Consider the following 14,792-nt stretch of genomic DNA (forward strand, 5'->3'; position numbering starts at 1 on the left):
AAAATTGTAAAAAAAAATAAAATAAAAAAAGGAAAATACAAAAGGTAACATCTAGTTGTATTTCTGGTTCCTCTTCCAATAATTCAGAGAGTATACACTGTGTTGATGAAAGGATAATGCTAGATAAAGTTTGTTTTTACATTTTGTTAAGAGCACACAAAGAGAATTTTTAGTTACATCAAAGATTATAAATACAGGTGTCTAGTTTAGAGATTCCCCTTCAATGTATTATTGTGTTGCTGTCAGTTACTACTGAGTTAAATATGAATCATAGTAACCCTATGAACAACAGATCTGAACCCTATCCTATCCTGTGCCAACTTCATTATTTCTGACATATCTGAGCCTATTGCTATAGTCACTGTGTCAATCTATCCCATCGAGGTTCTTCTTCTCTTTTGCTGACCTTTCTAATCATGATGTCCATCTCCAAAGAATAATGTTTAATAAGTTTGGATGACATGTTTTTTTCTTTCTTTTTGGACTGCTTTGGCCCTTTACTTTCCAATTTTTTACTAACATGTGAATCAGTTGGTGATATTTTTAAAAGAAAGAAACTGATTCCGTAGTACACAGTCTTTGCAGAAGAACATGATGCTTGGAAGGATGGAGGGACAATATAGGAGAGAAAGACTCCAGATGAGATGAAATGACATAATAACTGGATTAATGAGAGTAGGTGTGTCAGGGACAGTGAGATTGGCTTAAGATAGGTCGGGGTTCAGAGCTTTTTTGCATAGGGTTGCTATGAACTGTGTTCAGTTGACTAGATAGCACATAACAACAACAATTTAAGAAATGAAAATTTCCAGGACTCATCCCAAACTTACTACATCAGCAACTCTGTGGCTTAGGCTCTATTTTTAGAAGCTCCAGGTGAGACATATTCAATTGTCTAGAGTAAGCACTATCATATCTGACTTCCCATTAGAACCATCTGAGGAGTATGCAAAAGTTTCAACATTAATATCATCTCCAAGGAGCCCTGGGACAGCAGTGCACAATGACTGCTCATTGAAAGGTAGGCAGTTCAAGTTCACCAGAGTCTCCTCAGGAGAAATATGAGCCATCTCCTTCAGTAAAGATGCACAACTTTGGAAACTGATTATCACTAAGACTGAACATTTTCAATGGCAGTGGGTTGGGTTTGGTTTGGTTTTTTATCATCTTCTGTATCAATTTCAGAGTTTTTAGGTGCCATAAACACCATCAGAGTCTCTAAATCGCTCCAGGTGATTCCAACATATGAACAAAACTCAAAACCTTTGTCTAGAAGCAAGGTAGCTCTGATGGCCTTGTGTGCAGGGAATTACACTGTCAACCTTAAGGTCAGCAATTCAAATCTACCAACTACTCCAAAGGAGAAAGATTGGTATTCTTCTATGCAATTTGTAGCCTCTGAAAGTCCACTAGAGAGTCAGGTAGGAATTGTTTTATACTCAATGACAGTATTTTTAAGGGTCTTTTTTTTAAGGACAACTTTTTATTGTTACTAGAGGTTTTCATCACCAATGGTTGTGATTGCAATACCTTCTTTAGATTGCACAAAGAACTCAGATCCAGACGTCACTAAGAGAACATAGGTAGACTGAGGAGGTGTGGAAATAACTTTTATCAAGAGTGTTCTAATAACAAAGTTTGGGTACAGAATTACTACATTTTACAGTCTCAGATCATAAACTGCCTCAACATCTAAACAGTCATTCTTATTGATTATTAAATGAGAGAAAATCGTCACAGTTAGAAAATCTCATTTTAGTAGTTTACATACATATTTCTTTGGTGAGTACCTGAATATATTAACTTTATCACAAATTATTTTATACAATGTCAAAAATGATTTCAAAAAATCTAAGATTGTCCTAGTAACATGTTACTTATAACTTTCACTCTAAGATAAAAATAAAAGCACTTACTTTGTTTGACTCTGGAAACTAAAATAAGACAAACAAAATTAATGAGTAGTTTCTATTACCACCTTTGATTCACACAGGGCAATTTTGAAATAACTTTTAGGCTTATTTGAATCATGGGTTAAACATGATAGTCATATAATTTCTTCACTAAATCACTAAAAATATTTTTGGGAGTTTTCTACTTAGTAGTGGTTTTTAAGGGTTCTTAAGTCAAGCAATTTAAAATTCCCTCATTTGGAAGCAAGAGTGGCATCCTCTTCCTAAACAACATGCCTCTGGAAACTATGAACTTTGGTAAACAACAGTTGTTATAGAGAAGCCTTATGTTCATAGGGTTACTATGAGTCATGTTCGACTTGACAGAGTCAACAACATTTGGAAGGAAGAGGGGCCCAACTGGTTAGAAATACAATGTAGACATCTCAGCTGATAACTGGTACCTGATGACCTGGTTCTATTCCACAGTATCACTATGAGTTGGAATCACCTGAACAAAATGAGTATGTGTAGGTTAATGACCCTGGATGGGGCAAACAATTTTCACTCCACAGCTAACTTAACGTCTGTAGATTTGAACCCACCCAGTGGTACCACAGCGATCTTTCTCCATTAAAATTATAGTAAAAAATACCCAGTTTTCAAGAATCCAGTTCTAAAGTGAAGAAAACAGCTCGACCCATGGGGGGTGTCGGGTTGGTGGTGTACTGTATAGTTGGAACTGACCCATAGCTGACCCTCTGGCAAATTTTCAGAGGCAGTTAATCCCATGAGAGGAGACTTCTCATTCTTCTCCAGTGGAGCAGCTGGTGCCCTCAAACAGTGTGTCTTTGGGATTGTAGTGCAGCTTCTGGCCACTAGGTCTGTCACTATCATTCACTATTTCTTCTTCTGCAATGAACATCAAGTGGAGTTCCTGGCTGGCCAAATGTGGAGCCACTTGGCTACTGACCAAAAGGTTGAAAGTTCAAATTAACCTAGAAGCATTTTGGAAGAAAGGCCTGGCAATGTACTACTAAATAAGTAGAGAGATAGGCAGATGGACAGATAGATAAACCAGCTGTGTTGTTGTTGTTGTATGCCATCAAGTTGGAACTGACCCATAGCTCATTCTGCAGCTGGTTCTCAGAGGGAGTAAATGACATGGGAGGAGGTTGGCCATCTTTCTCCCATGGAACCGATTGAAGCCATAGTTAACCTATAGAGCAAGGTTTTAATATATGTCAGCTGGTGTTGAAGTGAGGACAATTTGAAAAATGGCAGGTCATGGTAATTTCTCAGTAATTATTAACTCAATTTTTCACTACCAAGGAAAATACAGTTTTTCAATTATTCTGTTTTCAGTTAAGGATACTAAAATATCACAAGGTGACATAGCCACCAAAGTTGACAAAAATAAAAATTCTAAATCAAACAGCTCAGATTCAGAAACCACGTTAATAACCCTCTTATGCTGTGTGTCCTGTGAGCAAAATTACATTTTGAACTTTCCCAAAACTCTTTATAGCCAAATATGTTACTTCTTATGTCTCTTAATATTTTTCAATGGTTTAATACATAAACCTATGGTTCTTCATTGTTAGATCCAACATAATCAGCATGTACACATCTTACCAGTTATTGCTGTTGTCCCCAAAAAGGATATGGACAAAAAATGACACAGGTTTAAATGGTGTAAACTTAAGCTGGCAGGTAAGCATGGGATTAATTCCCTTGCAAGAGCCTTCAATAAAGTTGCCATTTGGAAACGATACAGTAAGAGGGATATTCTCATTATCTTGACTGAGTGTCTTTGTGACGATCTGGACATTTATTTTTGAATCCCTGTTTAAAATTTAGGAGAGAGAAAATTATTTTAGCTCAAAATAACTGCAATAAATTATTTTAAATGTATACTTGTTTGTTTATAAAAACGTAAAACAATAATACATCTATTTATCAAATTATCAAATTTCTTCATATCATCTCTTATTTTATGATGACAATATAAAATTGATAGTATATTCATTAACTATGAACTGCATAAGAAGGATAAAAAAGGAAAAATCAAATGTTGCTGCTGTTGTTGTTGTTATGTGCCGTCGAGTCATTTGCGACTCATAGCTACCCTATGCACAACAGCCCTAAACCCTGCTCTATCCTGTGCCAATCGCACTGCCTCCGACACACCCATCCCGATTACCCCAGTCACCGAATCAATCCATCTCACAGAGGGTCTTCCCCTCCTGCGCCGTTCCTCCACCCTCCCAAGCATGACGTCCCTCTCCAAGGACCCGTCCCTCCTGGCAACATGTCCAAAGTATGTCAGATGAAGCCCCAGAATCCTTGCCTCCAAGAAGTTGCTTGGTTTAATCCTCTCTAGGATGAATCTGTTTGTTTTCTTGGCAGTCCATGGTACATTCAATACTCTTCTCCAGCACCACAGCTCAAAAGCATCAGTTCTCCTTCTATCCTCCCTAGTCATTATCCAACTCTCTGATGCATAACAAGTGATTGCAAAGACCATGGCCTGTAATACCTACCCTAAATATACTGCGCTTTTAACTACACTCAAACATTGAAATCCTTAAAGACATACTTTGGACATGTTTCAAGGAGGGACCAGTCCTTGGAGAGGTATGTCATGCGTAGGAGGTGAAGGGACAGCACAAAAGAGGAAGACCTTCAATGATATGGACTGATTCAGTGACTGGGGTAATGAGAGTGGGTGTGTCAGAGATAGTGAGATTGGCATAGGACAGAGCAGGGTTTAGGGCGGTTGTACATAGGGTCACTAAGAGTCGCAAGCTACTCAACAGCACAGAACAACAACAAAGTAAATTCTGACAATAACAAACTAATTCATTTTCACTGAGATGGAACCAACTGATAGCTGACCCTCTGTTGGGTTTAAGAGATTACTCTTCTTTTTCTCAAAGAGTCATGAAAGATAATGTGGCCATTGGGTTGGCAGTGAAATAAAGTGCTCAAAAATTACAATGTTAAAAGATAAAGCTTTAATATATGTGATGTAAATAAGAGTAACAGATCTTTACAAGCTTAGTTTTTAAAAATTTGAATACTGTGTAAGCATACATCTGCATGTACACTTACATACATCTGAAACAACATGTATCATTTTTCAATCACTACTTTTTTTTTACTTCTTGAAGAGGCAACTTAATATTTACATATCAGGATATGGTCTTTGCAATCACTTGTTATGCATCAGAGAGTTGGACAATGACCAGGGAAGACAGAAGGAGAATTGATGCCTTTGAGCTGTGGTGCTGGAGAAGAGTATTGAGGGTACCATGGACTGCTAAGAAAACAAACAGATTCATCCTGGAGAGGGTTAAACCAGGCTACTCCTTGGAGGCAAGGATTCTGGGGCTTCGTCTGACATACTTTGGACATGTTGTAAGGAGAGACCGGTCCTTGGAGAGGGACATCATGCTTGGGAGGGTGGAGGGTAATTGGGATGGGTGTGTCAGAGGCAGTACGATTGGCACAGGATAGAGCAGAGTTTAGGGCTACTGTACATAGGGTCGCTATGAGTCACAAGCGACTCGATGGCACATAACAACAACATAACATAATTCTTTCACAAACCTAAAGTATTTCTTATTTTAAGTAATATATGTAGTACTTAGTTTTAAACGTAATTTATATTCAAGAATTCTTTAGTGTTCTCTATTTAACTATGTTATTTTGTCTGATTTCTTATATATGTATTTTCCTTCAGTAAATGATAAGTATTATAAATATTTCCTGGATGGTGAAGAGGTTGAGACTGTTAACAGCTTAATTTGCTTGGCTCCACAATCAACACTCTTGCTACCAAAAGCCAGGAAATTAAAAGACCTCTCTAAAGTACTGAAGAGCAAAGATGTCAGTATGGAGAATAAGGTGTGCCTGATCCAGGCCATAGTCTTTGCAATTACTTGCTATGCATCAGAAAACTGAACAATGATTAGCTATGCTAGAAGAATTGATGCCTCTGAGCTGTGGTGCTGTATTGAATATACCAGGGACCGCTAGCAGAAGAACAGATTCGTCGTAGAGAGAGTGAACCCAGGCTGCTCCTTGGAGGCAAGGATTCTGAACCTTCATCTGACATACTCTGGACATGTTGCAAGGAAGGATCAGTCCTTGGAGAGGGACGTCACTCTTGGGAGGGTAGAGAGACAGCGCAAGAGAGGAAGACCCTCCATGAGATGGACTGATTCAGTGACTAGGGATATAGGGTAAGTGTGTAAGAGATAGTAAAATTGGCACAGGATAAAGCAGAGTTTAGGGCTGTTGTACATAGGGTCGCTATGAGAAACAAATGACTTGATGGCACAAAACAACACAACAAGAATTATTATTTTATAATGAATAAAGAGTATTGAACTAATTAGAAAAATTAAATATGGTGAATTGGATAAAATATAGAAGAGTAATTTAAAAAGGCAGGCTTGATCTCAAATCTATTGCTGATAATCTAAATCTAATGAGATGAATCATTAATGCCATAGACTTTACGAATACATAATGAGAGGATTGAGTTGCATCATCTCTATAGTCCTCCTTTTGTCTTGTGCAAGACGACTTTTGACTTGAAGTGTTTTTTTAAATCTTTATACATTAATATGTAAATTTAAAGATTAAAATATTAAATCAAACTTTACACTAATTTTTCTGACCAAAACAACCCATGACAACAATGTTTTCTAACAAAATATTTTCTTTTTGAAACTTAATCCATTACCATTTCGTATTTAACTAACAGGTTCATTTTTTCTTATAAGATACCAGTCAATTGCCTTGGAGTTGACTCTGACTGATTGTGACTACAAATATGTTAAACTGTGCCAGTCTTTAGAAATAGATCAGAACATTCGTCGAAGGCATCTCTGGGTAGATTTGAACTGCCAACCTTTGGGAAGCCAGGATTCTCAAGGCTTTAATCTTTGTAGAAACAGACTGCTATATATATCTCCCATGGAGTGGCTAGTGGATTCAAACCTTCAGAGAAGCACAGCCTTTGAGTTAGCAGTGACATTTTGGTTGGCAACTAAGTGTTTTAATCACTATGCCACCAGAGCCCCTATCATATATGGAAGAGATTGACATTAAATTTCATTCTACACCAATCTTACCATTTTGTTTATAAACAAAGGCTCAGAAAGGTTGGAAATTTTATCCAAAGTCACATATTCAGCATAGTGAAGTAAGAGTCACTCAACAAAGCCAGAGATTTTTGCATTCCTATTCTTATTTTAGGGAGCTCTGGTAACCTAGTGGTAAGAAACTGCTGCAATCCTGGAGCCATATGGTCAAATCCACCAGTCGTTCCACTGGAAAAGGAGGGGCAATCTGCTTCCTATGCAATTAACTGACTGAAAACTCACTGGAGGGTCAGCTATGGATAAGTTCTAACTTGCACCAAAAACAATGCTTTTTTTTTACAAAAACAATTCTTATTTTGGTTCTAGTATTTTAGTTTTGGAAGAGAAGTACATAACATGTCAGGATGCTAATCTAAAAGTTAATGGTTCTAGTCCACTATGGGAAGTCTCTTCCCATCAAGATTTCTAGCCTTAGAACCCCAAGGTAAGGCTGTTATTAATCAAGATCTTCTCAAAAGCAGTGGAATGTAGAGTCCTTATTTTGAAACACCTTGCAGATATAATAAAGATCCTTACATAGTTAAGCAAGTGAGCTCTTAAAAACAAAAAAGAGCAAAAACCCAACAAAAACAAAAAACACCAAAACAAAACAAAACAAAACATCCTCTTGGAGCTCTGTAACCAAAACAAAAAACAACCTCTTGGACCTCAGAAACAAAGTAAAAAAGACACTCTGCTGCTATCCTGACCTGGAGTAAGATGTCATACTGTCATAAGAGAAGTAAAGGGCTAAAATATGAGTAAACTCTAGATAGTAGACAACAATCAATGAGGCCTCAACTATATAATACTCAACTCTATTCATTGTAGTCAAGTCAGAATGAACTTATATCTGACGCTTCATTGGGTTTCTAAAGTTATAAATCACACAGAAGGAGATGGCCCATCATTCTCCTGTGGAGTTGCTGGTGGATTAAAAACTTCAGAGAGGCACAGCCTTTGGTCAGAGCCACAGTGTGACACCCTATAGACTACTCCTAGCTGATCTTTATTGGAGTTCTGAAATTGGAAATGGCAAAGAGGGAGATTGCCCATCTTTCTCCTGAGGAGCTGCTGGTAGATTTGAACTGCCAGAGAGGCATGACCAGCAGTGTAATTCCCTACAGAATACTCCATCAGAGTTCGCTGTTAAGACTGTAATTGCAAGGAAATTAATTTTGCCAACAACCTGAGAACCTGGGAGATCTGGAGTTTCAGATGAGACCAGAGCTCCAGTTTATGCCTTCATTTTTGCCAATTTAAAGCCTCAGTGAGGACATAAGCCTAGAAAGCTGAACCACAGAAATTGACATACCAATCTGTATTGTTTATGATACAACATTGTAGTAACATGTAACCCCAAAATACATGGCATTTTAAAGTGTAGACTTTATACAACAAAGAGAAACAAAAAACTTAATAAGAAAATTCAATGGCATAATCTGAAGGGAGTTGTGCTGCTAATCCAACAGCAGTACAACTCTGCCATTTCAAGTTCACCAACAGCTCTGTGGTAGAAAGATGCTGAATCATGACTCGATGTGATTTACAGTCTCTGAAAACACACTTGATTTCAACTTACCAGATTTCAAATTAACTTTGGTTATTTTTTAAAGACAGATAAAATCTAAGTGGATTGAAAAAAAATTTTTATTTAAATATAGTCAACATTTTGATGGTTCTTTCTAACTGCAAAAATTGTCAGACACTAGCCATGTAACCAGCCATACAACACAGCCACAAACAAAGTGGAGGAAAGTATATAAGAAAAATACGACCATTTCACATATTTACCTGTAATAGTTTTTAGGTAAAATGTCGATATTTATCATAGCTGTTATATCCAAAGGCAGAGAAGTAAAACATACAAATGATGGTTTAAACAATAACTTTGGTACTTTTATCTCTCCTGTAATACATATCATTTTATAGCAAAGTGGATTGTCATTCAAACGCAAAGGGATGTTCATCACATATGTTTTAGGCTTATCTATTATAAAGGAAAGAATAAAAGAAGTTATTTTAGATGAATTCACACCAAAACTTAGATAATATAAATATTACTGAATATTAAAATACATTTGAAATTACAAATCAGTAAAGCAGATTAGACTACTCAACAACTGGATCTAGTCTGCTGTAGTCCTTAACATATATAATTTGGTGCTGTTGAAATAAAAATAGTTTAAAGTGCATCCATATCTGCATATCATGCTACCGTAAAGTAAATTTTTAACAACTACCTGGCCAATTGACTGGAAAAGATCCACGTTTATTCCCATTCCAAAAAAAATGTGACCCAACATAGTGTTGAAATTATCAAACTATGTCACTGATATCACACGCAAGCAAAATCCTGCTGAAGATTATCCAAAAGCGACTGGAACAGTACACATTGACAAAGAACTACCAGAAGAAGTACAATTTGGATTTAGAAGAGTTTGGGGCACTAGAGACATTGTCATCAATGTCAGACAGATCTTGGCAGAAAGCAAAAAGTACCAGAGGAATGTCTGTCTGTGTTTCATTGGCCACGCAAAGACAATTGTGCGGATCACAACAAATTGTGGCTAACCTTAAGGAGAATGGGAATCTCAGAACACTTGACTGTGCTCATATGAAACATATCCTTGAACCAGAAAGCAGTCCTCAGAACAGAGCAGGGAAACACTGCATAGTTCAAAATCAGGAAGGTAGTGCGTCAGGAATGCATCCTGTCTCCATACCTTTTAAATCTATATGCAGAACATCATCCAGGAAGCAGGGCTTTATGAGGAGGAATGTGGCCTCAGGATTGGAGGAAGACTCATTAACAACCTATGTTATGCAGATGACACCACCCTGTTTGCTGAAACTGAGGAGGACCTGAAGCACTTGCTGCAGAAGATCAAGGCCTACATAGTCTTCAATGTGGATTGAAACTCTATATCAAGAAAATAAAGCTTCTGACCACTAGGCCAATTGGCAGCATCAGGATAGACGAAGAAGAGATTGAGGTCGTTAACAGTTAGAGCTTACTTGTCTCCACAATCCACACTCTTGGCACCAGCAATCAAAAACCAAAAGACAAATTGCAATGGAAATAATCTGCTGTCAGGGACCTCTCCTGTATAATGAGAAGCAACAATGTCACTCTAAAGTGCACCTGATCCACGCAATGGTCTTCACAATTACTGGGTATGCACCAGAGAGCTGGACAGTGACTAAGGATGACAAAAAACAATTGATGCTTTTGAATTGTGGTGCTGGAGTAGAGCCTTGAATATAGCATGGACTGCCAAGAAAGCAAATAAGTCTTTCTTGGAGAGGGTGAAACTAAATTTCTTCTAGGAGGCTAGGATTTTGAAGCTCTGTCTCACATACATTGAGGACGTGGCCAGGAGGGACCAGTCCCGGGAGAAGGCCATCGTGCTCGGGAAGGTGGAGGGGCAGTGCAGAAGAGGAAGAGTCCGGATGAGACCTATTGACACATTAACTGGGGCAATGGGGGGTAGGTGTGTTGGAGCCAGAGAGACTGGCTCAGGACAGGTCAAGCTTCAGAGATGTTGTATATAGGGTTGCAATGAGTCTCAGGTGCCTCAACAGCACTTAACAACAACAATATTGGGAAAAAATAAATCTAGCTTTAGAAAGTAGTACAAAAATAGTCCAAATTTTTTGGTTTCTTTCTATGTCATAATAAAAACAGTCTATCCCTTTAGCATGTTTAATATAAGACAAAGTCTGGCAACTAACATAAAGAGCCTTAGAAACATCTGAGAAAGTAATGTGCTAAAAGAAAAGGAATATTTAAGTTTAGATTTTCATGTGAAAGTTGGACAATGAATAAAGAAGACCAAAGAAGAACTGGTGCATCTGAACTGTACTATTGCCAAAGAGTTTTGAACAGACTTCCAGAAGAACAAAGTCTGTCCTGGAGAAGTGTGACCAGAATGCTCATTAGAGGCAAGAATAGTAGAACTTCATCTCACCTACTTTGGGTACGTTGCCAGGAGGTACCAATCCTTGGGGGCAAAAGGATGCTAATGAAGAAAAAAGAGGGCCAGTGAAAAAGAAGAAAACATGATGGAATGAAACAGTTACTGCAGCAATGGGATTGAGCATGGCAGATGATGGGACACGATTTTGATCTGTTGTTCATAGGATTGCTGTGAGTAGTAGTTGACCAAAAGGCACCTAACAACAACAAGAACAACTGGAATGAGGGAAAAGTAGTTAAGTAGTTTGTGTTGAAGAATAAGACTCAATTTAGGATGCTGAAGGTTAATTCCAGAAAACAGGTTCTATTGCAAAAAGTGCCAATGTATTTTCAGATCCAATCCCCAAAGAGAATATATCAAAAGGAGAAAAATGTGAGCTAATGAATGTAAACACAAGCCAAAATTTTAGAAACCAATAATAGGACACCAATTAGTTCTGGTAGAGATCAAGGCTATCAAAGTTATTATTACAATAGATGAAAATGGACTAGAGAATGCTAGACCGTGTTCAAAAGTGACACCATGAACCACAAACTAAACTAGTGGGTTAGGCAATCAGATGAGAGACTCAGTCCCAGAGCCAGCACATTCAGGTGGTGGGAAGAGGTCTGCAACTTCCCTGGAGAAAAACTAGTCCATATGGGGATTCTAGCCACTGTGGGGTGCCATTCTACTTACTAAAGAGGACAATAGAATTTGAAACAGGGGGCTGCAATCAGGTGATAGACTCACTTCCACAGCTGGCACACTGAAGTGCTGGTGAGTGGCTGCTTACAAAACCTCCTGGACAGAAACTGCCTAAGTTGGGAACCTGGTCATATCACACCACAGACAAAACAGGACAACAGACTCTAGGAGAGGGGACTGCAATCAGCTGAGAGAGTCAGTCCCAGAGCCAGCACATTCAGGAACTGGGGAAGAAGTGCCTGGCATTCCCCTGGAGAAATACTCTTCTGTTTGGGGATCCTGACTGCCATGGAGCCATCCTACAGACCAAAAATGACAATAGCATTTGAGAGGGGGGTTGCAATTAGGTAAAAGACTCATTTCCACTAGTGAGGAAGCTGCCTACAAAATGCCCTGAATGGAAACTGCTTAAGTTGGGGAGTCTGCTCATATCACATCACATACAAGAAGACAACAAACTTCAGAAGAGGGAACTTCCAGAGCTAGCACATTCAGGTACTAAAACTTCTCCATTTGGGTATCTGGGCCACTGTGGGGCAATTCTACTGACAAAAGAATACAGCAGAATTTGAGACAGGGGGCTGCAATCAGCTGAGAGACTCACTTCTACAGATGACACACTGAAGTGCTAGTAAGGGCACTGTCTGTCTACAAAACCCCTTGGACAGAAACTGTTTAAGTGGGTAAACTTAGGTTCTCAACTCCATAGACAAACCGATAACAACAGACTTATGAAAGGGGGCTGCATTAAGAAGAGATTTGCACAGGGCTGTGTGACAGACCAGAGAAAACAGAATGATTTTTGTTATTGTTTACCGTAGAGTCAGAACCACTGACCCTCTGGAGGGTTTTCAGAGGCAGTACTCTTCAGTACTTTGGAGAGGTCCCTAACAGAAGACTTTCTCATCGCCATATGTCTATTTAATTTTCTGGCTGCTGGTGCCAAGAGTGTTTGTTGACTGTGGAGCCAAGCTGACTAAAGCTTTAAACAATCTCAATCTCTTCACCATCCATCCTGGTGCTGCCAATTGGTCCAGTGGTGAGAATCTTTGTCTTCTTAATATTGCGTCCCAATCAAAAACATTTGACAATGCCATCTCAGACAAGAGTGTCATAACCAAAGTTTACAAAATACTACAGGACCTCTACAAGAAAATTACTGACAATCCAGTTACAAAATGAGCAGACATGGAAAGAGTTTTCACAGAGGAAGTTATTTAGATAGCCAAAAGACACATGGAGGAATGCTCAAAATCACTGGCAACAAGAGATGCAAATCAAACCAAAACAAGGTACCCTTTCACCCCAGTAGCAGTGGCAAAGTTTAAGAGGACAGAAAGCAATATATGTTGGAGAGGATGTGGAAAGGTAGAAACTCTGACAACCACTCTGGAAGACAATTTGGCATTTCCTCAAAAAGCTGAACATAGAAATTCCATATGACCCAGCTATTCCACTGCTAGGCATATACACTGAGGAAAATATAACTGAGACACAAATAGAGATTTATACACCAATTTTTCTAGCAGCATTATTCAATCACAAGACCATGGAAATAGTATAGGTCCAGCAACAAATTAATGGATTGAGAAATTGTGGTACATTCACATGATGGAATAAAATGTAGCACTAAGGAGCAATGATTTAAAAATATTACAAACCTGGGGAATATTATGCTAATGAACCAACTAGTTGCATAAGGACAAATACTTCATAAGACCATTATTGTAAAAATAGAAGGATAATCAATAAAATGCATATGAAGGGAAGGTCTAAGGAGGAAGAGGTGGGTGCTGGAGGGTTGCGAGTGGGCAGAGAGGATCACGAAGTGGTAGAGTTTGATGGTTGGAGGGAGGGAGTGAAGGAATTTGGAAAGATCCAGTGGGGATCTGAAAAGATGAGGTGGGCATAGATCAATGGTGATTCATTTTATAAAACACAAGGTTTTGAATGATTGTACGAAATACAATGTGATGAAGGAATGTGTGAAAGACAATGTATACGAATTTTGTACGCAAGCCAGTATAAAATAAAATCTTTTTTTAAAAAAAAACCCAGCGGGCTAAAAGCACTCATCAGCCCTCCTGTTTACCAAAGAAATTTTTCACTTGACCAAATAAACCCTAATCTCCTTAGAAAATAGAAGATAACTGGACAAAAGAAAAAAAATATTAACCAAAGCATTATAAATCTGGTACACTGAAAGTCAAAAGATTTCATTGTTGTTGTTATGTGCTTTCAAGTCACCTGCAACCTATAGCAACCCTGCCCTGTCCTGAGCCAGTCTCACCAATTCCAACACATCAAGCCTTATTGCCCCAGTTGTAGTATCAATCTATCTCATCTGCGGTCTTCCTCTCCTGTATTGTCCCTCCACCCTTCCTAGTATAATGTCCATCTTCAAGGACTAGTCTCTCTTGGTCACGTGCCCAAAATATGTGACATGGAGCCTCAAAATCCTAGCCTACAAAGAGAAACTTCGTTTCACCGTCTCCAAGGCAGACCTATTTGTTTTCTTGGCAGTCCATGGTATGTCCAAGATTCTTCTCAATTCTCCTTCTGCAATCCTTAGTCACTGTCCAGCTTTCTGATGCATAGCAAGTAATTACCAAGACCATGGCCTAGATCAGGAGTACCTTAATCTCTAGACAGACATCATTGCTTTTCAGTACACTGAAGAGGTCCCTGACAGCAGACTTTCCCAATGCAATTTGTCTTTAAATTTCCTGGCTGCTGGTGTTAAAAGTATTGATTGAACACCCTTAATCTCTTCTCCATCTATCCTGGTGTTGCCAGTTAGCCCAGTGAGGAGAATCTTTGTATTCTAGATGTTGAGCTTCAAACCATATTGAAGACTATAGTCTTTGCTCTTATGCAGCAAGCACTTCAGGTTCTCCTCAGTTTCAGCAAGCAAGGTTGTGTCATCTTCATAACGTAGGTTGTTGATGAGTCATCCTCCAATCCTGAGGCCACATTCCTCCTCATAAAGCCCTGCTTCCTGAATGATCTGTTCTGCATATAGATTGAAAAGGTATGGAGACAGGACACATCCCTGACACACTCCCTTCCTGATTTTGAAC

The 14,792-nt window shown here is 38.6% G+C and overlaps 1 protein-coding gene across 1 annotated transcript in view; it reads right to left on the reverse strand.

Annotated features, from left to right (window-relative positions):
- Positions 1-1,492: 1,492 nt before the first annotated feature.
- The window catches only part of LOC102867769 (chromosome unknown open reading frame, human CXorf22), a 187,476-nt gene continuing 174,176 nt past the window's right edge, over positions 1,493-14,792 (reverse strand). Inside the window, exons 26-28 of the mRNA XM_006881848.1 lie at positions 3,528-3,737; positions 1,917-1,934; positions 1,493-1,625 (exon numbers count right to left, since the gene is read on the reverse strand). Of these exons, the coding sequence (XP_006881910.1) occupies positions 1,493-1,625; positions 1,917-1,934; positions 3,528-3,737 (361 nt within the window). The remainder of the gene's footprint in view (positions 1,626-1,916; positions 1,935-3,527; positions 3,738-14,792) is intronic.

This window comes from Elephantulus edwardii, unplaced genomic scaffold (assembly GCF_000299155.1).
Source record: "Elephantulus edwardii isolate Elephantulus edwardi_28Jun2011 unplaced genomic scaffold, EleEdw1.0 scaffold00016, whole genome shotgun sequence".
NCBI classification, from domain to species: domain Eukaryota; kingdom Metazoa; phylum Chordata; class Mammalia; order Macroscelidea; family Macroscelididae; genus Elephantulus; species Elephantulus edwardii.